General features: G+C 34.0%; 1 protein-coding gene across 1 annotated transcript in view; it reads left to right on the forward strand.

The window, feature by feature from the left end:
* Positions 1 to 26,911, forward strand: part of LOC150089021 (RIMS-binding protein 2-like) — a 349,628-nt gene that overhangs the window by 276,665 nt on the left and 46,052 nt on the right. The window contains exons 27-28 of the mRNA XM_090370382.1: positions 4,812 to 4,982; positions 13,115 to 13,210. Coding sequence (XP_090226508.1) covers positions 4,812 to 4,982; positions 13,115 to 13,210 — 267 coding nt within the window. The remainder of the gene's footprint in view (positions 1 to 4,811; positions 4,983 to 13,114; positions 13,211 to 26,911) is intronic.

Below are 26,911 nucleotides of genomic sequence, written 5' to 3' on the forward strand. Positions count from 1 at the left end.
TTGGAGAACTGAAGCCTTTCATGGTAAGAGCACTCCCATTGTTCTCCTCAATAATCTCGTTGCTCTTCTCTGTACCATTCAAGCATTTCTACATCCTTCCTAAAGTGAAGCCTCAAAATGTGGCCTGACCTCATACAATGGAATAATTACCTCCTTATTCCTGCTAGTAAAATTCCTGACATTGACAAAACCCCATGAGCTGTCCTGGCAGCCTATCTGCACTCTCAGAGAACATCATATCAGACTGCACAATTACGCCCTAGGTCTTTTTCATTTTCCATTACCCTGAGTGTAGTACCACACAGTTTATACATTACTTTGGGATTACTGCTATCCATATGTGGTACCTTACATTTGTCAACTTACACCTTACATTTGTTAAACTACAACTGCCATTTCTCAGCCCATCTGGCTAAATTTTCTAGATCTTTTTGCAGCAGCATACCTTCATTGCCTGTCAGTAACTGCCCTATCAATCTTTGTATCATCTGCAAACTTACACATTAAGCCTGATATATCCTCATCAATATCATTAATAAATACAGAAAACAACAATGGGCTGAGCATCGAAGCCTATGGAACTTTGCTAATAACATTAGTCCATGAAGAGCAATGTCCGTTGATTACCACTTTCTGTCTTCTCCCACTCAAATCATCCCTTTATCTAAAGTAGTAACTTTCCCTTAATGCCATACTGCTACAATTTGAACAACAGTCTTTTATATGCAACAGTATCAAAAGCTTCCCTGAAATGCAAGTATATGATATCAAAATTAATTTTTTTTATTAGTTTCCTTTGTCACCACATCATAGTGTCAGTCATATTGGTCAGACAAGATCTCCTCTTAACAAAGCCCATGATGTGACTGAAGTATAACTACACTCCTGTCTAGATGATCCTGCATTACTTCTTTAACCAGTGTTTCCATTATTTTCCCTGGAGCAAAAGTTAAGCTAACAGGTCTGTAATTTCTTATGCCTTACTTGTGATCCCCTTTCTGAATTGGAGATACATTCACACATCTTCATCCACAGGGACCTCCCTGGATCCAGAGATGCTCTCATAATTACGGCTAAGGGTTTGCTTACCTCCTTTGCTGCCTCCTTAATATAACTGGAATAGATCTCATCTATCCCAGGTGCTTTTTTTAGGTTTAACTTCAACGATTTATCTTCCACTTTCCTCTCAGCTGTTACAAAATCATTCAGCTACCTGTTAGACTTTGATAAACTTCTGGCATCCCCATCCTTAAAGAATTCCTCATGTGTGAATATAGATGAGAAATATCTATTCAATCTGTCAGCAACTTGAGCATGATAATCAACAATTTAACCATCAGCATCAAGTGTACCAATGTGATTCAACACCTTCCTTTTACTGTTAATATAAGTAAGGAAGTCTTGGCTGCTTTTCTTGCCTTCTTTGCCAGTGACTTCTCATAATCTGCCTTGGCTTGGCTAACCTTGTGACTGGATATCAGACTAGTTTATATCTACCATATTTGTATCACCTGATAATTTCTATGCATCCTATGCATTTTTCTTCTCTGCTACATGTCTAAATAATTCACCTTAAATCCATTTAGATCTAAGCCTTGAACAGTACTCCTTAGTTGGTATGAAAAGTCTAGTAGCTTCTCGGTTATTTCCTTGAATGCTTCACATTTAGAATCTGCTAATGGTAACATCATCAGTTGATCCGACTCTATACAATTTACAAACTGGCTGAGACCACTGTAATTACCTTTACGAAAGCAAAACCCTTCTCTTTACCCTTGATGGTAGTTACATGTTTAAGTAAATCCCACATTAATATACTGTGATCACAGCTGCCTAGTGGTTCTTTTACTGCAGTTTCTTAATGAATGAATAATCACTGCTGATAATCAGATCAAGGATATTACTTCTCTTGTTGTCTCTCTAACATGCTGCAGTACAAAGCAGTCATCCAATAAATCCACAAAAGTCTTGCTAGTCTGTGAGTGAACAACCTATAAGTTCCTGTCAGTATCTGGAAAGTTAAAATCCCCATTATATAACATTCTGATTTACTGGCCAACTCTATTTCTCTGTATAGTTGTTCAGAGTCTTTCAGCCTATAACACACTACTACTCTCATTTTTGTTTTCTCCTTGCTTATATCCCACTAAACTGACTCAGTATTGCACTGACTACCCATGTCAGATGGCCTCCGTAGCCGAGTGGGCAGGAGCGGGAGTGCAGTAGCACACGCTCTTTGAGTAGACCGGGGTTCAAGCCCCTGACTGCTGAATACGGTCGATCTGCCAACCCGCACTGGACCAGCGTGACAGATTATGGTCCATTTCCCTCAGCATGAATTGTTGAGGAGGCTTCCACCCTGCAGTGGGTTGATAATGGCTGCACTTTACTTTTTTACTTTTACCCATGTCAACTGGATACGTTGTCTTAGATTTTAAGTGCATCATAGCTAAGCACATAACCTCTCCCCTTTCTTCTCCTGTTCTGTCTGTCCTTTCTGTTTACATTGTACTTTCCATATTCAAATTCTGAATCTCATATCTGAGTGACATCACATCTCTGATATCCCTGCAATATCTGCATTTGATGACTTCACCAGCACTTCAAATTCATCAAATTTATTTACTATTCTCCTAGAAATGGATCTGTTCTTATTCTTAGTTACCCTTACACAGTACAGCCCATGTATTTCCTTTTTACGTGATGACCCATAGCAGCCGAAATCCCAGTACTTTGCTTTCCAGGCTGCTTTATGTTCCAATAGAAGCAGTGAAAGAATCACTTTTACCTCTGCCTGTGGCTTTGTTAATCTATTAGTCTGTGGTCCCCCAAAGCTAGCAGTTTTCTGACCTACCCAACATTGCCTCAATAGTATCAGTCAATATTCTTGCAACCCTTCTATTTAAGTGCATCTAATCCTTTTTCCCTGTAGAAGCAGTCTCTCCTGTTAACAAGTACTGAGACCATACTGAGAAAAATTCTACCCAATGAGCCTTGCACAATTTCTCCAAGGCCAAATTCACTGACAAGGCTCTCAACATTTACTCCCTTATCATGTCTGGGCAGATTTGCAGATACTTTCAAATTTAACCCTAACTGTGACTCTTTCTCAACATTGCCCCATACCTCTTAAGTAAGCTGTCAGATGCGCACAATGTAACATAACTGGTAGTCTCCATATACCAGAGGGATAATGGAATTGACAAGATCATGTCAACAAGTGAAGAAATTTAAAATTACCCAGGAAGCATCAGATATGCATGTTTTAATGTGTTCATCCTGATGATATCATTGAAAACTTTGTTTAATATGTAATACATTGTGAATTAAACTGTTCTGTTATGTGTTAAAAGACCATGTTTGGATATAGTGTAGGGAAACTTTTAATCTGATCTTTTCATGACTGAAAATTTATCTGGAGAGTAGTATTAATCTTGAAAATGTCATACACAGACATCACTGTAAAAATAAGTTTTATTGTTTTTATAATGATGAAAGTAAGTATAATGTGTTTCCTCCTTTTAAGAATAGTGTTATTCTGTAATAACTTTATAATACAGAATAATGTGCATTCATCTAATGCAGTGGTTTTTGACCTTTTTTAAATAACAGCATCCTTAGGTAATTTATTTTATTTTGTGGCATCCCTACTCCAATTTTCTGCCTGTACAATCCGATTCTCTCTCTGTATATATATATATATATATATATATATATATATATATATATATATAATAATTTTATTCTTTATATAGAAGTAATAAATAAACATCAATTATAGATCATCACAAAATTAAAAAGATATTGTACACCTTTTTATAATGAAATAAATATATATATATTTAAAAAAAAATGAATTTAAGTTACTTAAACCAAATTATGTGGCACCCCTGGAGTGTTGTTGCAGTACCCCAGTTGAAAACCACTGATTTAATGGAAGACCAAATTTTTTGATTAGTTGTGCATGTGAGAAACAGATTGACAAAAGTATTGAATTGTGCTGATCCTGTAAAGTTATTACAGAATTAAAGCTATTTTTAAAAATGTATTGTGGTGTCTGTATTTTTCAGAGTATTTGAAAATAGTATTAGTTTGCTTTTTAATAAAAAAAATCACATTAAAGTGATTTTTTTTTTGTCTTTCACACTATACCACAAGTGGTCCCCTGTAGATTAGTTAATTTAACAGAATTGTTTTATTTACTGCTGTCCCTTTGTCTGTAGCTTGATATTTGAATCAAAGTTACCAAGGATTTTCTGATAGAAATTTAAACTGTTTTTACATAAACATTTGTAACTTTAAACTCATGTACATTGCATATTCTGAGCATGTATAATGGTTCAAGAATAAAAATAAGTAATTTGTTCCTGCTTTTGATTTTTTGCTTTTTTTAAATATTTACTTATATCTGTATTGACTAAAGAATAAAATATTTCAAAATTAAAGTTTAATTTTTTTTGTCAAGGTTACCTCATCATTTTTGGGGGTAATCTGGTGATATATATATAATTCAATAAAGAAGACTATTATATGCTTGCAACAGTTAAGAATAAAATCGTTAAAAAAACAACTTTTTTTTTTATCATTTCTTCTTTAAAAGTTATCTGTGTTAAGCAAGATAATTGTGAAAGTGTATTTACCAAAAGAAATTTATAAATACAATAATATTATGCAGGTTAAAAATTTAGATAATTGATAGAAATTATAGCTTACTCTTCTCAAAATGTATTGAGCACTGTTTTCTTTAATTTCTTTATTTCATTATTTATAACTAGTAGCTTGATCAGTTTGGTTCTGTTCACCCCGCCTAGCCTGAACCCACCCCTAGTACCGAACAAGACAGGGAGAGGGAAGGTCAAAGAGAACGACGAAGATCCAGCTCCGACTCCGAGTCAGACACGGAGCTGGCAGAACTGCTGAAGCACGTCACCCGCAGATCCGAAGCTTTTGACCCTGGTGAAAACCCTACATTTGGGTCACAGGTAGACATTGTTACAACCGACATCTTGATGGTTGTTTCACCCTTGGAGTGGTGCTGGTGCGACCTACTACTGCTGCCTCTGCTGCTTTGTGAGAGATTGTGTCTGACATATAAATGGATACATTATTATTAAATTATGAATTCTGGTTCTTGCATGATAAACTAAATGTACAAAGTGCATATTTATAAAATATTAAGATGATCATGAGAAATGCACCTTTTGCAAATAATAATAATTTTCATTTTATTCTTAAATTGTGAATGCTGTGGTAGAGAATTCAGTTTCTTGGAGTCAGATAATTTACTCTGAGTCTAGTTTTATCAAATGTTTGTTACCAGAAAAAAAAAAAAAAAAGCTTCAAACAACAGGGATTACTATGCCATGCTTATAGCAAAGGAAATATCCATAATATGACAGACACAACTTTCTCCACTCTGTCCTTTGCTCCCTGGAATGGCTTTTAACTGTCATCACCCAATTTTTCAATTTCATTCCACATTTCTTTCCTGTGTATGCCATTTAGCCTTAATCTGATGTATTGTTTTTAAATATCGTTCATTGTTGTCACCCAGTGTATTATATAATATATTTCATAGTAAATAAGTAATATCTAATATTTTATGTTCCAGACACACAATCAACATAAGAAGTAGCTATTCAATTTAATATTTATTATAAGAATTGAGCTCATAATTTCAATTATACATTTGGATATGTGCAAAGAATTCTTTTCATTTATAGTATCTCATTGGATACATTGGTTTTAGCAGTTTTCTCATAATTCATATTCTTTTCTTCCTTAACCATTCTATACTCCTTTAAAGTGATTCCTGATATCTTTTTTCTTTTCTTGATATCATACATTTTTGATTTGCAGACAAACTCTGTTTAGCTACTATCAGTCTCTCTCTCTCTCTTTCTTCGACCCCCACGTCGTACACACTTTTTTTTTTACGCAAGTATAAGGAATGCTATTTATTTATATATTAGTGATTATGTGCTATTCAGTTATTTGTTTTATTTTTTCCTTTCTTTGTTGGATATTACTTCATTTTTTATAAGACAAGCTGTTGGCAGCATAGTAAGCTAACAAGATAAAACATTTTAATGATATTTGAAAAAGTTGCAGGGTCAGTATATGGAATTTGTGCATGATTTTCATTTTTAAACAGTCAACTCTTATTTATTTATCTTATGTTCACCTTTCTTTTATTTAAAACAAGTCTGTGAAAGATGCATTCTCCCATATTTTTATTATTTTTTTCCTGGACACATTTTGCAAGTTTTTTTTTTTTTTTTTTTGAGTTTGGTCACTGTGTTAGTAATATAACTTTTAAATGACACAAAAAATCTGTGAACTATCAAGTCTGTTGGTTTTTATTATAGTTTCTGGCATTTTCAGTATACATAATTTTTTTTTTTTGTGATGATACATTATATGCAGAAAATGTTATTTTTTGCATGGCACTTGTATCAGTCACGAATATCATTCTGGTACCATTGTATGTGAGCACATGTATTAATTATTAATGCAATGTACTCTTCATTTTAACTGAACACACTTATATGCTTACAGAATCATAAATTTGGAAATTCATTAAATCTGATTGTTTTATTCAGTGTTAATCCATGGAATGCAGCATGACTTAATTTTTATAAGGTGCAGACAAATTTAGTGATAGTAAATGCTAAGCATTTTCAGGTTTGCTACACAAACAAAATGCATATATTTTTCATAAATAAATATATCCTGGCCACATTAATATAACTTTACTAGCATGTAAATAAATGAAAAATAAAATAGTCAATTGAACAGCACAAGTTGCTAAAAACTAAAAAAAAAAGCCTAACATTTAATGATTCAGCATACTTTTTCTGAAAAGCTGTAGATTCATTATGATACATATAATTGGACTATTAGCTGTTCCAAAATGCTTCTTTACTTATTGCTTTCAAATACAATGTGTTCAATTATGATGTTTAAATTAAAAGTATCAGACCAAGTCCACTTCAGCCTCTGCTAATATGTTTGTTCTGTATTTTCTCTTTTCTTTGTATACCAGCCATGCACATGAGTAGTGCTGAGATGAATGTTCCTGAAAATAGAATTCATAAAGATATGGCAATATATCTCACAAATTTATAATTTGAGGAATACCTGCCTGTTTTAATTCAATTAATTTTTAAATTATTTATTGTCCCTTGCATCTCATGTCTCTTCTTGATTTCCCAACACTGTACATGTACAGTTAGCTTCAATAAAAAAATTGTTTTAATTGTGTTGGCAATTAGTGTAGATTGCACTAATCACTCATGATTTTCTTTTAATTTGTACAGTGTTTTTACTTAATCTGTCTGTTAAGGTTATGGTTTGTAAGCTTGTAAATATTAATACTTACCTTCTATAAGTCTTTCTTGCTCTGTGCAGATTATATTGTGTCACCATGCAATATAAATGTTTCTTGCCATTTAGATGAAGATTCTCTTGGTCTAAATGCATAATATACCTGGGAAACACTGAGTAACATAAACTTTTTTTTTCCATGTAGATATATTTTTGTAATAATATCTTTTGTTATACAAGGTATGAACAGAATGATCGGAAATTGACTTTTATCTTGAAATTGCTGCATCATAGTGAGTTACAACTTGTTGCAAAATGTTCAGTGACTCGTCTAGACATAGTAGGTGACCAAATCATGTTTATCTGCAGTCATTCTGAATTAGTATATGTTGTTGATAGATGGTATTTTATGTGTTTCATTGCATTTTTAAAATTAGTTATTTTACTGAGCAGCGAATTTTCATCAAATTTTATTTCATATTAGGGAAAAGTGCAACAGTAATTCATAAAATGTTAAAAGCAGCTTTCAGAGAAGATTCTATGTGTTGTTTGAAGACTTTTCAGTAGTTTGCAAAGTTTAAAGAGGGCTGCTTGTCAGTCAGAAATTATCTTTGCTCTAGCCATCCTCTGACTTCGAAAACCAATGATTCGATCATTCATATGCATGATTTTAATATTAGTATTAGTAGTGGAAAATGATACAAGAAAGCAAGCTTAACAGCATCTATACAAAAAAAAAAAAAGCTAACACTAGCCACTTGCCATATCACCTGTATTTCCTCTCTAACAGTTTGTCTAGTTCTTCCCTGAAAGTACCCCTTCTACCTTCTACAGCAGTGCAGATGGGAGTTTGTTCCACAACCAACTACCCACTTGCCAAAGGCAAATTTCCATACTTCTTTCCCTGCAATCATCCTTCCTCAATTTGAATTTATGCCTCCTCGTGTGTGTAGTCTGAGCAAGAGGAAGGATTCCATCAGCTTACTCAATCTATTCAAAGCCTTAAACATCTCAGTCAGATCTTTTTGCAGGTATCTAATGGTTCAAACAGTGAACCAAGAATAATGCAAAGCAGTTCTGTGGTAATTGTATAATGCTGTTTAGAGAAAAGGCTGGAAAAGTGGGCTTCGGGGAACTAGTAATAGTAATTATTGGAGCAGTGTGGCATTGGAGGCAAATTGCTGCTATGGATAAAGGGATGGTTGAGTGGCAGAAGACAGAGAGTGGTAATCAATGGACACTGCTCAACGTGGACTAATGTTATTAGTGGAGTTCCTCAGGGTTCAGTGTTGGGTCCATTGTTGTTTTCTGTATTTATAAATGATATTGATGATGGTATATCAAGCTTAATGTCCACGTTTGCAGACAATACAAAGGTTGGCAGGGTTGTTAAGGACACTACTGATGCTATGCTGCTGCAACAGGATCTGGAAAGGTTGAGCAGATGGGCTGAGAGGTGGCAAATGAAGTTTAACATTGACAAATGTAAAGTACTACATATGGGAAACAGTAACCCCAGATCAACGTATCAACTCTGTGGTACTACGCTGACAGTGGTAGAGAATGAAAAGGACCTGGGGGTAATTGTGCAGGCAGATATGAAGTTCTCTGAACAGTGCAGACGAGCTGCAAGAGTAGCTCATGATGTCTTGTCAATGATATACAGGAATTTTTCTAGCAGGGATAGGGATGTGATTATTCCCTTGTATAAGGCATTGGTCAGGCCACACCTTGAGTACTGTATACAGGTCTGGAGGCCTCATTTCAAAAAGGATGTAGAGCTACTGGAACGAGTACTGGCAACAAGATTAGTGAATGGAACAAAGGGTTGCTCTTACGAAGTTTTGCAAATTACAGAGTCTGGAGACTAGGCATCGGCGAGGTGATCTGATAGAGGTGTATAAGGCTTTGAATGGCTTGAGCATGCTCAATGCTGATGGGATTCTTCCTCTTGCTCAGAATAATCACCTGAGAGGGCATAAATTCAAATTGAGGAAGGACGGATGTCGGATAGATGTGCGGAAATTTGCCTTTAGCCAGTGGGCAGTTGGTTTGTGGAATAGACTTCCATCACTTGTTGTTGAAGTTGATAGCCTAAACAAATTTAAGGCTCAGCTGGACAGGTATTTCGAACGAATGGAGGGGTGAAATGGGAGTAGTGGTTGTGTTTTTTTTTTTTTTTTTTTTTTTTTTGGCTGATGCTGAATAAGCTTGCTTGCTTTCTTGCATCATATGCCTCTACTAATGCTAATCGTGTCATGTGATGCAAGAAAGCAAGCGTGTGAGATGTAGCATCAGTCAAAAAAAAAATTCACACAACCATTCCCTCTAAATGTTTGTCCAGTTCCTCCTTAAATTTATTTAACTTATCAACTTCTACAATGACAGATGGAAGTTTGTTTCAGAAATTAACCACCTGCTGGCTAAAAGCAAATTTCTGCAAATCTATTCTATAGCTGTCTTTCCTCGATTTGAATTTATGTCCCCTTAGGTTCGTAATCTGAACAAGTGGAAGAATCCCATCAGAATTCAGCATGCTCAACCCATTCAAGGCCTTATACACCTCAATCAGATCACCTCACAGGTGTCTAGTTTCCAGTCGCTGCAATTTGCAGAACTTAAGCCTCTCTTGGTAAGAAGATCCCTTCATTCCCCTCAACAATCTTGTTGCCCTTCTCTGTACACGTTCAAGCAAATCTACATGCTTCCTAAAATGAGGTCTCTAGACCTGTACGCAGTACTCAAGGCATGGCCTGACCATTGCCTTATACAGAGGGACAATCACCTCCTTTTTCCTGCTAGCAAAATTCCTGTATATCATTGACAAAACCCCATGACCTGCTCTTGCACCCTGTCTGCATTGTTCAGAAAACTTCATATCTGACTGCATAATTACTCTCAGGTCTTTATCATTTTCTATCATCCTAAGTGTAGTATCACACATTTGGTATGGTCCTCTGGGGTTACTTCTACCCATATGCAGTACTTTGCATTTGTCAATGTTAAACTTCGGTTGCCTTTTCTCAGCCTATCTTCCCAAATTTTCTAGATCCTGTGGCATTAGCCAACTTCCATTACTGTCATTAACAACCCTGCCAACCTTTGTATCATCTGCAAACTTTGACACTAAGCCTGATATACCTTCATCAATATCATTGATAGTGCTTGCATCATGGCAATATCCCTTTTTTTCTGTTGTCTTTGTCAAGACAACAGAAAAATGAAACTTCATACAACTTCTAGGGTTAGAAGTTGAATGAAAATTATGTTGACATGCATTTCATAAGTGGGACTTTTTTTTTTTTAAATTTCATTTGATGGTGTCAAGTTTAACGAACAGAAAATTATCATTGACACTATGTGAACTAAAACACATATAATCTCTTATAGCTGTATAATTCAATTTTATAAGTAAATATGTATTATATGGATAATGTTTCAGATTAAAAGTATTTAAAGAAAACAGTCATAATAAAATAATATTCACTGATTCAACAATCTATTAAATAGTTGGTTGTGCTGACTGCATGAAAACCTGTGACTGTCAATTGCCATTATATAAAAAAACTTATAAAAATTTGTGTTTTGTTTCTATTTTTTTAAAATCTGGTCAACCTAAACTAAACATGGACCAAGGCCAGCAGTGCTAATGACATGTAGTCATTCACATGATAATCATATGAAGTGGCCCTATGGCTGGTAGCATGCAGAATCTTGGTTTGGTTTTGGTTTTTATGGTGCATGGGCAATTAGCATGCAGAATCATTTTGAATTGAACCATGTTGCATTTTTTGAGAATATTCCTAAGAATGCATTTCACGTGTATGTAAAAATGAATGGGGCATGTATAACTTCTTTGAAGATCTGTATTCTGTTTTAATTCTACTAATTCATAAACATTTACTGTCCAAAATTTTTTGCATGTTAGCTTCCATCTTACACCTCTTGGTATAGTCTGGACAATAAGTACTAATTTTGACATTAAACTTCTGATACTGTTTTGATATTATTAATGAAAATCAAGAGGTACAAGATCAGAACTGTGGTGGACATGGTTGAGTATTAAATTTCAACTCCTTGGTTCATGCCTCTGTTGATCTTGATTCATCAAGGAAAAACACAGTCCTTCTGCAGGATAATCTCTCTTGTAAAGGAATCACACCTTTTCAAATAAATTGCTGACTTACATTTAGTTTTTCAAAGGCATTCCAAACTATTGGTCACTATGAATAAATTCACTGGTTGAACAGTGTCAGTTGTTATTGCTCTTATCCATTCATCTGCAAAGCCAATGTTCATCCATTAAACTCGACCAACCATTTCTGAATAGTTCACTTTGCATTCCTTATGTTTTTCAGTGATAAACATCTGTCATCACTGTGCATGGATTTCACAGTAAATTGTGCATGGATTCTACAGTGGCTGCCATTTTGAAAAACAATTGTCAGCGTGTATTGCCAGTTTTATGCAGTGGAAACTACAAGTACTAGTTTGCATGTACAATGTCAGGAGTATAAAAAAAAAATGTCAAGGATATGTAGTATAATTATGTAATGGTACTTATTTTGAAATTTAACAATTCAACTTATCTGTTGTGACTTACCCTCATGTGTTTTTAAATTGCAGTAACTTACTGAGAATTACAACCTGTCCATATTAATGATATATGCTCTATTTTATCACTGTTTCTATCCCTTGAGTGGATCTGTATATTTCAAGAGTAGCTCAAAAGGAATTTTTTTTTTTTTTTTTTGAATGAACTAAAATCACTTTGTATTGGGCACAGAAGTAATTATAAAACCCGATATATATTCAACCTTCTACATCTCATTCACATTTACTGATGGTACATTATTTTTATCATGATCTTGCTATGCTATCCATATGCTATATCATTTTGTGATCTGTGAAGTAAACTTGGAGTTTTTCTCTGACTACTGAAAATTTCTCTGGCTCACCCCAAATTAATTTTTTCTATTTTTGTCATATCTTAGAAAACAAAAACTTCATTTAAATAATTTTGTCTGAAAAATATTTTTATACAATTTATTGATGGTATTTTGCACAATAATTTTAGGATGGTTCTGTTTTGATTATTATTATTCTTGAATATTAGAGTGTTTTTTATTATTTAAAGGCATGTCTAATATGAATATGCATTACTGTAAATTCATATTATGCATTAGTAGAGGCATATGATGCAAGAAAGCAAGCTTTTACACTCAGCCAAAAAAAAAAAAAATATTATGGTATCTTTTTTTTACTGTAAGAGTATTTTTTAAAATTATTGTGGCAGTGTTAGTTGATTTATGAGAAATATGTGCATTTATCTAAGAAATTAACATCTTTTTGTCACATGCATTATTTCCATTTATTAAGTTTTATGCAAATTTGTTTACACCTCATAATTGCTTATTATTATTTTACTGTATTAGTTTGGCATACATATAAATAAACCATGTACATTCCTTTGAAACTGTTTGAATGCATTTCATTGCATGGGAAATTAGTAGAAAAGAATTCCTTAATAGTCATTTGATATGTGTATTTATATAATCTTGGAATTTATTCCATATTTAAGTATTTGGTGAATTAAATGGTGTTTGCTCTTCTTTCTCTACTGTTTTTCCTGCTGTTGTAATGTCTGTTTATGTTTACAATCTGGCTGGCTGTTTTTCCCCTTCTGTGTGGTTATAACATCATTGTCTGGTGCTGGTGTTCATACTAACCTCCAACACACTATATCTCTCATAGTCTAGACCTTAATGTCCCTGATCTATACCTCTAGGGTGGAAGGCTAGAAGATCTATTTGAAGAAGGAATACGATCGGAATTGTCAGACATTGCTGAGGAACCAGAAGATGATATGGGACAGAATCTTGAGGTAAGACTGAGAAATGCCCTTAGCCATTAAGATGTGAGGATGCTGCAAATGCCTCACATGCTGCTTCAAGCTTGCCTTTCGTTGACTGATACAGCTTCCTGCTATTGCTGAATTCGCTCCAACATTTTTTGCTTCTTCCTCAAGAAAATTCTAAATCTTACCATATAAGGATAGACTGTAGTTTCAGCTCACACTGAGGCTTAAAGTTGGTGTAAATGCAGTTTATTATAATTTCAGCTTTGTTTGTTCCATTCATATAACATTTTCATCAAGTTAAGGCTCTAATTTCATTACTCATGACAATTGTTTTCGCTTATGGGTTTGCTGATAGTGAATTTTATTTGTAATAATTCTTCATAAAAGAAACAGCAATTAAAGTAGAAAATTATCATAATAGAAATGTCATTATTTATACTATGATATTGAAATTATTACTGGCAAGATTTTCTTCTCTGAAAGAAACAAGTACAAGAACTAAGCATTCATGATTCTGTTTTTACTGGATTGTTAAAGACTTTCAAATATTAATATTGAAAGTCTGTAATAAATGCTAGTAGCATATCAGTGCAGTTTATTAGTTAATTACATTTATGAGCCTCATAATGGGAAAAACTGCAGTCTTTGATCCTTTGTACTGATTATTAACCTTTGTTTATATTTAATTTCTGAAACTAATAAAATTATGCTTAGAATGTTTTTTAAGTGATCTAAGAAACTATAGTTATTTTAACATCAAAATTGAAGCTGAACAGAAAGCAGATTAAAATCTCCTGTTTCTTTAAAAAAATATATCTAACAAGCAGACATTCTGAATGAAAGCATGAAAAAGGTCTTTTGATATTTTTGGTGAAGATATTAAAAGAAGGAAGTTTAAGTTTATAAGTAAAATATTATGTTGATGTGATCTGGATAGCTGAAGTAGTATAATCTATATAATAAACTCTTAAAGTTGGAATGTTATATTGAATGCAAGCCATATCTAGTGATTTCATTAATTGTGATAATATGTGTTAATTTGTTGTTATTCAGTAATTTAATTTCATTTTAATCTAGATCAGTGGTGTATAACCTATGGTCTGTGGATATGGCAATGGGCCGGATATGGCCTGTGAGTAATTTTTATACTGCCCACGTGGAAGATGAACTAAAACAGCATTTTAGAGAGTCACGCCACTGTGTGTACGCGCATGCAAGCATCGAGCTCAACTGCGTCAAACATGTACATGTAGTTCAGTGCAGTCATATGTATGCTAAATCAGTTATGTACATATCAATCTTTTCATATTGTGAAATCCTACAATTTTGATATAACTCGTTCATTGAATTGAATTAAAAAATAAATCCCTAAAACTGTTCCAGAAGAGTAATGTCAATTTGAAGTGTCGTGTTTTTAATCAAAGGTGGGCTGGAGACTATTTCTTCATTGAACGATGAAAAAGAAAATGTATTTGATGTGTAAGGAGACTGTGTGAGTTTTTAAAGAATTTAAAGCGACTCTGATTCCAAGCATAAAGCTTATGATCAACATAAAGGAGTGTTGCAAAAAGAAAAGTGTTCAAAAATTACAAAACGATTAATAAAAAAACAAAACAAAACAAAACATACTGAAAATGTATCAGTCAAGAAATTTCTCTGCTGTAAGTGCCAGTTATTGGGTTGTATATCTGATCACTTTTGAAAGTAAACCATTCAGTGATGGTGAATTTGTTAAATGGTGTTTGTTAAAAATTGTGAAATAAATTTGTCCAGATAAAGGAAGAATGATACAAGATGTTGGTTTGCCTTGACAAACAATTATTCGAGAGTAGAAGATATTAGAAAGAGTTTGTTCCAACAAATTTTGCAAAACATAAAACAAATGAAATATTTTACTGTGGCACTAGATGACAGTACTGATGTAAATGACACAGCCCAACTCCTCATCTTCATACATGGAATTGATGATAATTTTGTACCAGTTGAAGATCAATGTATGTTTGCAAGCAATTTTTTTTTTCACTCATGAAATCAAATAAATATTTAAAAAGAAACAGAATAACAGATGAGCATCTTCATTCCATATTGAGAATTGGCATCACAAATTTTCAACCAAATTTTGAACAATTATCTAAATATATCCAGCCATGACCATCTCATTAAATGTCAAGTTTTGTTCAGTAAATGTTATTGTGTACAGTACTTAATAAAATTTTTGAATATTTTCAATTTCAGGTGTATCATATTTATTCATTCACCTTAATATTGAAAAGCAGTGATCCTTTTCTGGTTGTAACTTTTCTAAAGTAACCATTTAGTATTAGTATTAGCCACATGGTGCAAGGAAGCCTATGGCTCATGCTGCACCAGCCAAAAAAATAAATAAATAAAAAATAAAATAACAAAAAATATATGAAATAAAATAATAAGAATAAAAAAAATAATAATAATAATAATAATAAGAAGAAAATTTTAAAAAATAATAATAAGAAGAAAAAGAAGAAAATTAAAAAAAAATAATGATAATAAGAAGAAGAAAATTTAAAAAAAATAAATAAAATAATTAATAAGAGAAAAGGAAATGGACAACCTATGCTTTTCCTTTCTCCCATAGGTAATTATCCATCTGACCTTTGAATTTCCCCAAACTATCAGCTTCTACCAACCATGTAGATAACTTATTCCAGTAATTTATAACTTGCTGGCTAAAATAAAACTTCCAGCAATCCAGTCTAAACATCTCCCCATGTAAGTTGAAATTATGGCCCCTAGTTTTAGAATCATTTATAACCATCAAAATTCATTCTCATTCATTTTACTTATGCTTCTCAGAGCCTTAAACACCTCTATCAAGTTTCCTCTAAGGTGCCTAGTTTCCAAGCTGTGCAACCCACATATTCAAAGTCTTTCCTCATATGGACCCTTTTGCCAATCTCACCAGGTGAGTTACCCACCTTTGGACCCTTTCAAGAAGTACAATGTCTTTCTTTAGGTGTGGTCTCAAAACTTGAACACGGTATTCCAAGTGTGGTCTAACAATAGCCTTATATAATGGGATTATGACATCCTTATCTCTACTAGCAATTGTTTGATAAAGCATCGATAGGACACCATGGGCCTTCCTTGCAACCAGTCTACAATGCTCGGAGAACTTCATGTCTGACCGTACTACCTGTAATAATTTAAAAACAAAAGTAAGATATTTTTTTTAAAAACAAGTCATATTTTTATAATTTTAATAAAATCTAAAAAATAAATCACTGACAGATTTTATTGCACATAAAAGTGTTGGGAATTTGCATTTTTTTATATATAGACTGAAAAAAAAAATGGTAACACGAAAATAGAAACTTCCTTTTACATGTAACAAAATATGGAAAATGTAACACACTAATTTTCTCAAATCACTTAGTGTGGCCCGTGAAACAAATATAATTTTGAATATGCCCCCCATACCAGAAAAGTTTGGACACCACTGATTTAGATGGCACTTTAATTAGTATCTATGTCATGATACACATTTTGTGAGCATGCTTATATTGCAAAAAATATTTTTACTGATTAATATACAAATAGTAACCAATTATTTTGTGCTATTCAGAAAATTTTGAGTCCATTTAGATAGTTTTCCTGTGGAATACTTATTCTTCCAAATGCTTCTTGGGTTGGGGGGGGGGAAAGAGAGTGATTAAATGCTGAAATGCTTATGAAATAGTACTGGGATATTTTTATGTAGAGGGATACTTGCTAATTCTGGCTTATTTTTCTAAACCTTTTTTAAAAATGATACTTAGATCACATTATTTCTTATTTCATGTTATCAGTTCTCTAGTATTCTTCCAAGGTTGATATTCTAGTTCTGTTTAATTTTTTGACCAATAGACTCTTTATATATTAAATCTCCTATTATATCATAACTAAATAGTCTCTGAATTCTGAAGTGTAAAAATAACACACTCAAACTCTTGTAGAAATCATGCTTTATCTTTAGTTTAATGAAATCATATAGGTATTTATACAATTTCCTTAAATTAAATGTATTTCTTTGGTATATACCAAAATGAAATGTCTGTAGTGCAAACATAAGGTGTTATTATGTTGACCTTGGTACATGCATGCTAAGTGGGAACTGACTTAACTACTTCACTTATGTCATAGCTGATTGATTGTGGAATTTTGCAGTTTGAATAGCTTGCTAACATAAAGTTCTTTAAACTTGGGTAAAGTGCTACAGAGATGCTGCAAGCATTATAAAAAGTTTATGGAGATAATGCTTTGAAGAAGCAAACAGTTTACAAGTGGTTTAATCTTTTTAAAAGTGGATAGGAAACACTGGGCGATGAATCTTGCAGTGGATGCCCTTTCATGAAATGACAAAAACATCATGAAAGTGAGGGAACTCATGCAAAATGGATGACTGTTGAGATTGCTCATGAAGTTGGACTGTGTGTAGGCTCAGAACATACAATCCTGACCCAGGATTTAGGGATGTATTGTGGGTGTGCAAAGTTTGTTCTGCACTTGCTTTTGGATGATTAAATGGACTGCAGGAAAGCCATTGTAGGTGATTTATTCAATAAATCTATGCAGGATCCAAATTTCTTAAGAAAAGTGGTCACTGGGGACGAGAGTTGGGTGTTTGTCTATGACCCTGAGACCAAGATGGAATCATCCAAATGGCACACAAAAATGTCCCCATAGCCCAAGAAGTCTTGTGCAATAAAATCTAATATCAAAGTCATGCTGATTGTTTTTCAACAACAAGGGCATAGTGCCCCATGATTTTGTGACTAGGGTAAGAAACATTTACTGTTGCTTACTACATTGAGGTTTTGACATGTTTGTGTGAGAATGTGAGGTGAAAGCAACCTCAAAAATAGAAGGATGGCCAGATCTTGAAACATGACAATGCGCCCAGTTGCACGGCAATAGCATCTTGTCTGTGAAAAAAAAATTACAATCATGCAGCGGCCTCCCTACTCCCCTGTCTGACTTCTGGCTGTTCCCTAAACTGAAAATGGGTCTTCAGGGTCATAATTTCACTACAGCAGATGATATTAAAAAAATGCCAAAGCAGCAATATGTGTGTGTGTGTGTGTGTGTGTGTGTGTGTGTGTGTGTGTGTGTGTGTGTGTGTGTGTGTGTGTGTGTGCTAAAAAAACATGATTTTAAAGAATGTTTCAAAGCTTGGGAAGACTGATGGAGAGAGAGAGAGAGAGAGAGAGAGAGAGAGTGAGAGTGTGTGTGTGTGTGTGTGTGTGTAGAAGGAAAGTACTTTAAAGGTGATTATTAGGTTAGTAAGTCCACTGAGTTAACTCAAACTTTTATAGTAAAATTCAAGGATCTTTTTGAATATACCTCATATTAATCCCAAGGCTGCATCTAGTGAGTATGATGGTCCTGAGCTGAGCTGGATATCACCATTTTTCTTCTTCTTGGTGATTCCTTTCTTCTGATTCTTGTTTCTCTCTCTCTCTCTCTCTCTCTCTCTCTCTCTCTCTCTCTCTCTCTCTCTCTCTCTCTCTCTCTCTCTCTCTGGGTAACTCAGAAATTTTTTTTTTTGGCTGGTGCAGTAAAAGCCTCAGGCTTCCTTTGCACCATATGGCTAAATATAATAATCATATGATACTGATGAGTTGAAAGGGTAGAATGAAAACAAATCTTCTCCCCTCCCTTTGCACTATGCACTAGCAAGGTGAATTTCCTTGGGTGCAGTGGCATGGTTGCACCAATGTCCCCAAGGTCACAGGGACTTGGGAACAGTGCAATTAGTGTTGGTCTAGGATTCCTTCAAGCAGGGATTCCTATACAATAAAAATGAACCCTTTAACAATTTAAATTATGCTTTGTGTTGTGTTAATGGGTTTAATACCTATTTTATTACTTCCTCCTTCTGAAGAAGTTACTCTGTATTTAGACTTTTAATTTATATCTACACTTTGTTTTTAAAAAGGTTTATTATATGGAAGGGAAATCTACTTTTTGCTACTAAATACTAGGTAGTAATTATGATTAACTGCCTTTCGTTGCAACTTATATAACATTACAAATAACCCAGTATGGATAACTTCTGTTTTTAAATACATATTTCATATGAAATAGGTATTCTGTTTTTAAAAATACCTGTTTAATTTTATTATGTTTTCAGTACTCAGTTTTTGATGAAAATGTATATTTATTCAAAAATTGAGTAATTAGGATTGCATCCTACATTGATATTCTGGAAAATTCTTTGTGACAATTTTATGAAAGTGGTCCTTACTCCTTCCATCACAACACCATTTCATATCACTAAACAAGGCTTTGGCCAGCACAGTGTGCCAATCTCAACACAACTGAACATATTTTAGATGCATTTAAATTCAGGATTACATCAAAACCAAGAAAGCCCTCTTTGTTAGTGTAACTCAAAAATGCTTTTACCTTTTAGGAGTGAGTTTTTTCCAAAATTTTTTGAAAATTTGAAAATTTATGAAAACAAAATAAAAACTTTATTATATAAATTCTTTTAAATATTAATTTGCCCTTACTGTAACTTGAATTACTCTGTCTTAGTTTGCCCAATGTTAGAGTGAATAATTTCACTCTAATATTGGGCAACTCATTCAAAAATCAAATCAGAAGATAAAGAAAAAATCACAAAACCTCATTTTTACTTTGTTTTTGATGTAATACTATCTTCCACACCTATTTACATATCACTAGATTTACATCAACTTTTGGATCTGAATTCCAGAGAATTTCAGCTTTCCTAAGCCGAAATTGGACAACAGAGGCTGACATGTATGATCTCTTCCTCTGATTTTAAAATCTGTTTTTGCACTGCCAACTATTATACACAGACTGGGTCTATAATTATTTAGAAGCACAGATAAGAGATGATAGCTCTTACTGGAAGATTTGTAACATACTTTGAAATATACTCTCCTGGACCCACTCACATAAAATGTACATACATACTCTAGAAAAGATTAAAGGAGGAGTGGAGGACAGTGCCACCAGCATTCTATGATTTTGTTCCATAATACATTTGCTTATAATCAGTTTTCCACAACTCATTGCTGCCAAAGTAGGATCAACATGCTATTAATTTCTTTTAATGAATACATGTTTTGTTCATAACTATAAGTGTTCCATGACTTTTGGTAGGGGGTGTGCATTATTGATAGTATAGCTTATGTAATCTTCTAGCAGCCCTGATGCATTGCTAAAAGAACTTTATGTTTGACTTTATTATTATCCTAGCCCCTTTCCTTCTTCAATAATCTTATTCCCAGTTTAATCTAGAATTATGTGACTCACATTCAGAATCTTCCATTTACTATCATTAGAGCCTAAATTTGTTTTTTAATACAACTGAATAATTTATCTGTCTGTTATAGCAGTATACTCTGGTTATTGCTATTATCAACCCTAATGATCTTAATATTGTCAACAATATCATTAATGAGTTATAATCCTTTACCAGATAAAAAATTAATTTTTTATGTGATAAAGTAGATATGGAAAGATAGTAGGAGAATGAGGTGATCATTCCACTGTACAAATTAATGTTCACTCCAGATTGGGAATACTGTATACAGGTTTGTTAAAAATATATATTTAAAAAAATATATTTACTTGTTTGAAAGGGTTGTAGAGAGGAAGGCAGGAAACTTAATTGTGGATGCAAATTGATATTTGTACAGCTACTCCAATTGTGTTGCCATTATTTAAACTATTTCTAGTTTCTATTATGATTCATGGGCCTCAGTTTGCTACCTATTTTCTGTTGATTACAATGTTTGTAAATCAGACATCTGTAGAGATATTTAATTTTAGTATTAATAGTAACAAAATGATTCAAGGAATTAATCTCATACAGTATCAACAAAAAAAAAAAAATGATTGCAGTATTTAAAGCTTTAAATCAGTTGAGCAAACTTATTTTTGGGGCATATTTTCTCTTTCTAGATTAATCAATATCCATTTATTTGCTTGAATTAAGCAAGCCCTGATACAGCCTTCAACACAGTAGTAGGGGCTAACAGAAACAGATGTCATAAAAATTTAAGCAGTAAACAAGAAATAAAGATATATTAATTTATAATAATAACAAAGCAAATACTAAAAATGCTATAGGATACAATCTGTCCTAGTTAACTAATAGAAACATACTAATATCAATAAAAAAATAAATACTGAAATGATTTTAGTACAAAATATAGTAACCAGTACACATTTGAAATGCAGTTATTTAAGATAGTAATTGAAAAATGATAACTGTCTTCAGCCTGTAGAGTAACATGAATTTTGACCAGGTTGTTTACAATGCACAGTAGCCCTGAAGACATAATTGAAGTTTTATCTTGAAGGGTAAAAAAATGACTTTGCATTAAAGATGAAATCAACTCTCAGTGGATAATAGGATGCAAATTACTCTTTTAGAATAGTAGGGTGTTGTGCAGATTTTACATATAAAGAGGGATCCACAAATATTTTGTTTTCTTTCTTATCAGCTTTTAAAACGAGGATACACAGCCAGTCAAGTTATCTGGAAGATGTTGAATAGCAGAGCAGCTACAGCAAGATTAAGCTTACAGTTACATGAAAAGAAGACACAAAATGACCAATCCACAATCTTACTGAGAGGCACAAATAGATTATAATGTTGAACATACTTGAATCAAATTGTAATCTGAAAATTACGCAAAATGAAACAGAAGAATTATTAAAAGTATATACAGTAGGTACAGCAGAGGCAGCCATTACATACTAGTGCCAAAAATGCCCTCAAATGGAATTCCTTCCTGATGGAAACAAGGGAATGTAGATTCAAATTAAGAAAGATAATTGTAGACTGGATTGTAAGAAAATGTTTCTCTAGTCAAAAGAACAGGTTACCAACTAGCTGTGCACAGTTAAAGACTTTTGAGTTAAAGAGGATTAGAGAATTTTATGTACTTGAATGAAACACATAAAATGTGAAATAAAATGGGGAGATGTGTCATCAAAGGCTGTAAGATTGCAGATACTGGCTGGATTAATCTTTTTTGCTGCTTGTGTGTTAATACTATAGCTTTTGGAGTTGCTGACTTGTCAGGCTCCCCATTGGGGGGGGGGGGGCAGAGCTGGTGGTAGCATAATTGCCACACTGTTTGTAATATATACTTTGAGTGGAACTAAATAACATTTTACTGCAGCAAGCACTGTTAAATAATTTGGTAGTAAGTTTTTGGAGTTTCGATTACATCTTGTTGTGTAATTTGTTGTTTATAATTCTGTTATGAACTTTACTGCAAGGTATTTTTAAAATTATCGTTATATAATTAGTATTGTTTTGAATATCTAGTGATTTTTTTGTAATTTTTAGCTTAATAGTGATTAATACAAGAGTGAGTAAAGGTGCTTAAACATAATACCATATGAATCAAATGGGTGCAGTTGTGGGTGGTTTCCCATGAATTACAAGTTTATTGTCTGTACGGCTTGTATTCCAAGGTTACTCTTATAGATAATTGCTAATTCAACTGATGATTCAGTTCTCTTTCCCAGATGTACTGAGTGATGAACCAAAATTAAAACTTGGTTAAGATTAATTCACTGAGGATGTGGGTTGATATCCTAAAGTGAAAGCAAACTGCAGACATGTCAGAGATTCAGTTTTTTTCCAGTACACTGCCAGGTGGCAGACACATCCCTAATTCAGGTTGGAGGTAATTTGCAAAATGCATATTGCTCTGCTCAAAGCAATTTAGTTTTTAGTTTTAGTAGTATTAGATATTAGTAGTAGCAAATGATGGAAGCAAGCTTACACAACATCTGTCAAAAAAAAAAAAAAAAAAACTACCCACATCATTTGTCCATTTCCTCTAATAATTTGTCTACTTAATTAAGAAAAACATAAAATCTAAGGAAGTGCATCCAGTCGACATAGATGGACAGTGCAATGTTGAGTCAATTTGGTGTGACATAAGCACTGGGAAAGCAAAAATGAGAATAGGAGTGTATTATAGGCCTAATGGCTCTAATGAGTACAACAAACAATTGTACAGAGAAATAGAATGGGCCAGTAAATCAGATTGTGTTATAATGGGGGATTTTAACTTCCCAGATAGACTGGAATTTGTGAGTTGGTCACTCGCACACTAGCAAGACTTTTGTGGATTTATTGGATGATTGTTTTCTGCAGCAGCATGTTTGAGAGGCAACAAGAGAGAGTAATATTCTTCATCTGGTTATCAGCAGTGATTATTCGTGCATTAAGAATTTGCAGATAAAGGAACCACTAGGTGGCAGTGATCACAGTTTAGTATAGTGATGTGGGATTTACTTAAAGATATAATTATCAGCAGGGTTAAAGGGAAGGGATGGGTTTTTGCTTCCGTAAAGTGGACGTTGCTGTTTGTGGACTAATGTTATTAGTGGAGTACCACAGGGTTTGGTGTTGGGAGATTATTGTATAAATACACACTGCTGTTTTGTGTATTTATCAATGATATTGATGAAGGTATATCAGGCTTAGTGTCAAAGTTTGCAGATGATATGAAGGTTGGCAGGGTTGTTAATGACAGTGTACTACTGCAACAGAATCTAGAAAATTTGGGCAGATGGGCTGAGAAGTGGCAACTGAAGTTTAACATTGACAAATGCAAAGTACTGCATATTTGTGTAGAAGTAACCCCAGAGGAATGTACCAACTGTGTGGTGTTACACTCACGGTAGTGGAGAATGAAAGAGACCCGGGAGTGATTGTGCAGTTAGATATGAAGTTTTCTGAGCATGCAGGTTGCCAGAACAGGTCATGGGGTATTGTCAATGATATACAGGAATTTTGCTAGCAGTGAAAAGGAGGTGATTATTCCTTTGTATAAGGCAATGGTCAGGCCACGCTTTGAGTACTGTGTACAGGTCTGGAGGTCTCATTTTAGGAAGGATATAGAGTTGCTTGAGCATGTACAGAGAAGGGAAACAAGATTAGTGAGGGGAACGAAGGGGTCCTCTTACCAAGAAAGGCTTAAGTTCTGCAAATTGCAGCAGCTGGAGACTAGGCACCTGCACAAAGTGATCTGATTGAGGTGTATAAGGCCCTGAATGGGTTGAGCACACTGAATTCTGATGGGATTCTTCCACTTGCTCAGATTACGAACCTGAGGGGGACATAAATTCAAATTGAGGAAAGAACATTTGTAGAATAGATGTGCTGAAATTTGCCTTTAGCCAGTGGGTGGTTAATTGCTGGAACAAACTTCCATCTATCGTTGTGGAAGTTGATAGCTTAAATAAATTCAAGGAGGAACTGAACAAATGTTTAGAGGGAATGGTTGTGTGTTTTTTTTTTTTTTTTTGGGCTGATGTTACATTAGCTTATACTTTGTACGCTTGCTTTCTTGCATCATATGCCTCTATTAATACTACTACCACTTCTTCCCTAAATTATTCAAACTACCTGCTCCCACAACAGTAGATGGAAGCTTGTTTCAACAGTCATTTACCCTCTGGCTGAATGCAAATGTTTGCATATCTAACCTGCAACTATACTTTTTCAACTTAAATTTATGTCTCTTTATGTATGTTGTCTGAGAAAGAATAAAGATGCCATCAGCATTTAGTTTCTCAATCCATTTAAAGTCTTAAATACCTTAATCAGGTCTTCTCATGGGTGAATGGTTTTCAAGCATAATTTACAGAGCTGAAGTCTTTCTTGGTAAGAGTAACCTTTTGTGTCCTTGACTAATCTTATTGCACTTCTTTATACCCACTCCAAGAGATCCACATTTTTCTTAAAATGAGGCTTCCAGACCTGTGAGAAGGTCTGATTGAAGCATAATAACAACTACCTTATACAATGGGATAATCATATTCTTGTCTCTGCTGGCAAAATTCCCGCATATCACTGACAGAACCCCATAAGCTTTTCTAGGAGCCTGTTTGCACTACTCAGAGAACTTCATAATGGACTGCACAATTATCCCTAGGATTTTTTCTTTCTCCACTACTCTGAGTGTGGTGCCATAAAATTAGTGTTATTCTAGGAATCCTGCTACATTTGGGTAGCAGGAGCAGGATTCCTAGAATAACAGTGCTAACCTTGCATTTATTAATGTTAGTTACCACTTCTCATTCCCTGCCTAATTTCTCTAGTTTTTGTTGCAGTAGCATACCCTGATTCCTGTCATTAACTACCATGCCAGCCTTTGTACCATAGCAAACTTCAACATTAAACTTGATATGCTTTCATTAATATTGTTAATAATATTGAAAATAATAAGGAGCTCAGCATCATTGAACTGTGAAAGACTTCAGTAATAGCATTGGTGCAAGAAGAGTAGTGCTTATTAATAATGGCTCTCTGCCTTCTTCCACTCAACCTTTATCCATAGCAGTAACTTTCTCCTAATGCCACACTTCACCAATTCTGACAGCAGTCTTTTATGTGGATTTTACTGAAATATAACAGTGGCAACCGTTTGGGAGAAAATTTCCAGTGATGCAAATTTTCTCCAAAACAAGCATTACAATTGAAATAATTTCCCCTATAGCCTCAAATTTGTTATATGCTGTTGTATAGTGATTATGCATTTTGTTGGTAAGAAAATAAATTAAAGAAAAAACTATTTACATATAATATACAGTATTTACAAATAATCATAGAAATGCACTGCAGGTCATATGAATGCCTTTTCATTGTGACCAATGTTTGAAACTAACATTATGTAATAAGATAGAAATAAATACAGTAATACCCCGACTTATGCGAACTCGGAGTTACACAGTTCTTGATTTTATTGTTTGGCAACACTGCCGCCCACTATCTTCAAGGTCGTTTTTCATATGCTATCGATATACGGTGCGATGGCGGAGAGTGAGAGCGAAAGATGAACAAAATTCAAACTTTGCTGCCACGAGCTGCACACATATACAAGAATTTGCATTCCAACTGTCATATTTATATGTGTGCGTTCGAATTCGTGCTCAACTTTTGTCGGATATTACATCGTTTTCACAAATAAAAAAACTTTCCAGGCTTTAAGGTTTCCAAAGACCGATTAACAAATGGTCGGCAGGAATGCAGCTGGTGACTGCAAGTTAAAACCTCTCTTAATTTATCGCTCCGAAAACCCAAGAGTTTTAAAAAATATATCTAAAATTAGCTTACCAGTGATTCGGAAGTCAAATCATAAAGCTTGGGTGACAGCTTCTGTTTTTGAGGACTGGTTTGGTCACCACTTCATACCCAAAGTCAAACGTTATTGCAAGTCTCAACAGATTCCATTTAAATTGATCCTTCTTATTAACAATGCACCCAGTCACCCTCCTGCCACCCTAATTAATTTCGACCGATGTGTGAAAGTTGTGCTTTTGCCTCCAAACACAACCAGCTTGCTTCAACCGATGGACCAGGGAGTCATCAAAACATTCAAGGCCTACTACACGAGGCATTCGTTTGCATGTCTGAATGAAGCTATGAGACAAAATAGTGAGATATCTGTTAAAGACTTCTGGAAACAATTCAATGTTTTAGATGCTGTAAGAATCATTGAAGAATCTTGGGATGAAATTCACAAAAAAATATTGAATGGTGTCTGGAAGAAACTTTGTCCATTTTTTTTTCAAAAATGAGACGAAAACAATGCCAGAAACTGATCATGTCACTCATATGATAGAAGAAGTTGTTAATCTTGCCAGGCAATTAGATTTGGAAGTCAATGGGGATGATGTCAACGAGCTGTTGGATTCACATAG

This window comes from Mastigoproctus giganteus, chromosome 3 (assembly GCF_048544385.1).
Source record: "Mastigoproctus giganteus isolate SK-2022 chromosome 3, ASM4854438v1, whole genome shotgun sequence".
NCBI lineage: Eukaryota > Metazoa > Arthropoda > Arachnida > Uropygi > Thelyphonidae > Mastigoproctus > Mastigoproctus giganteus.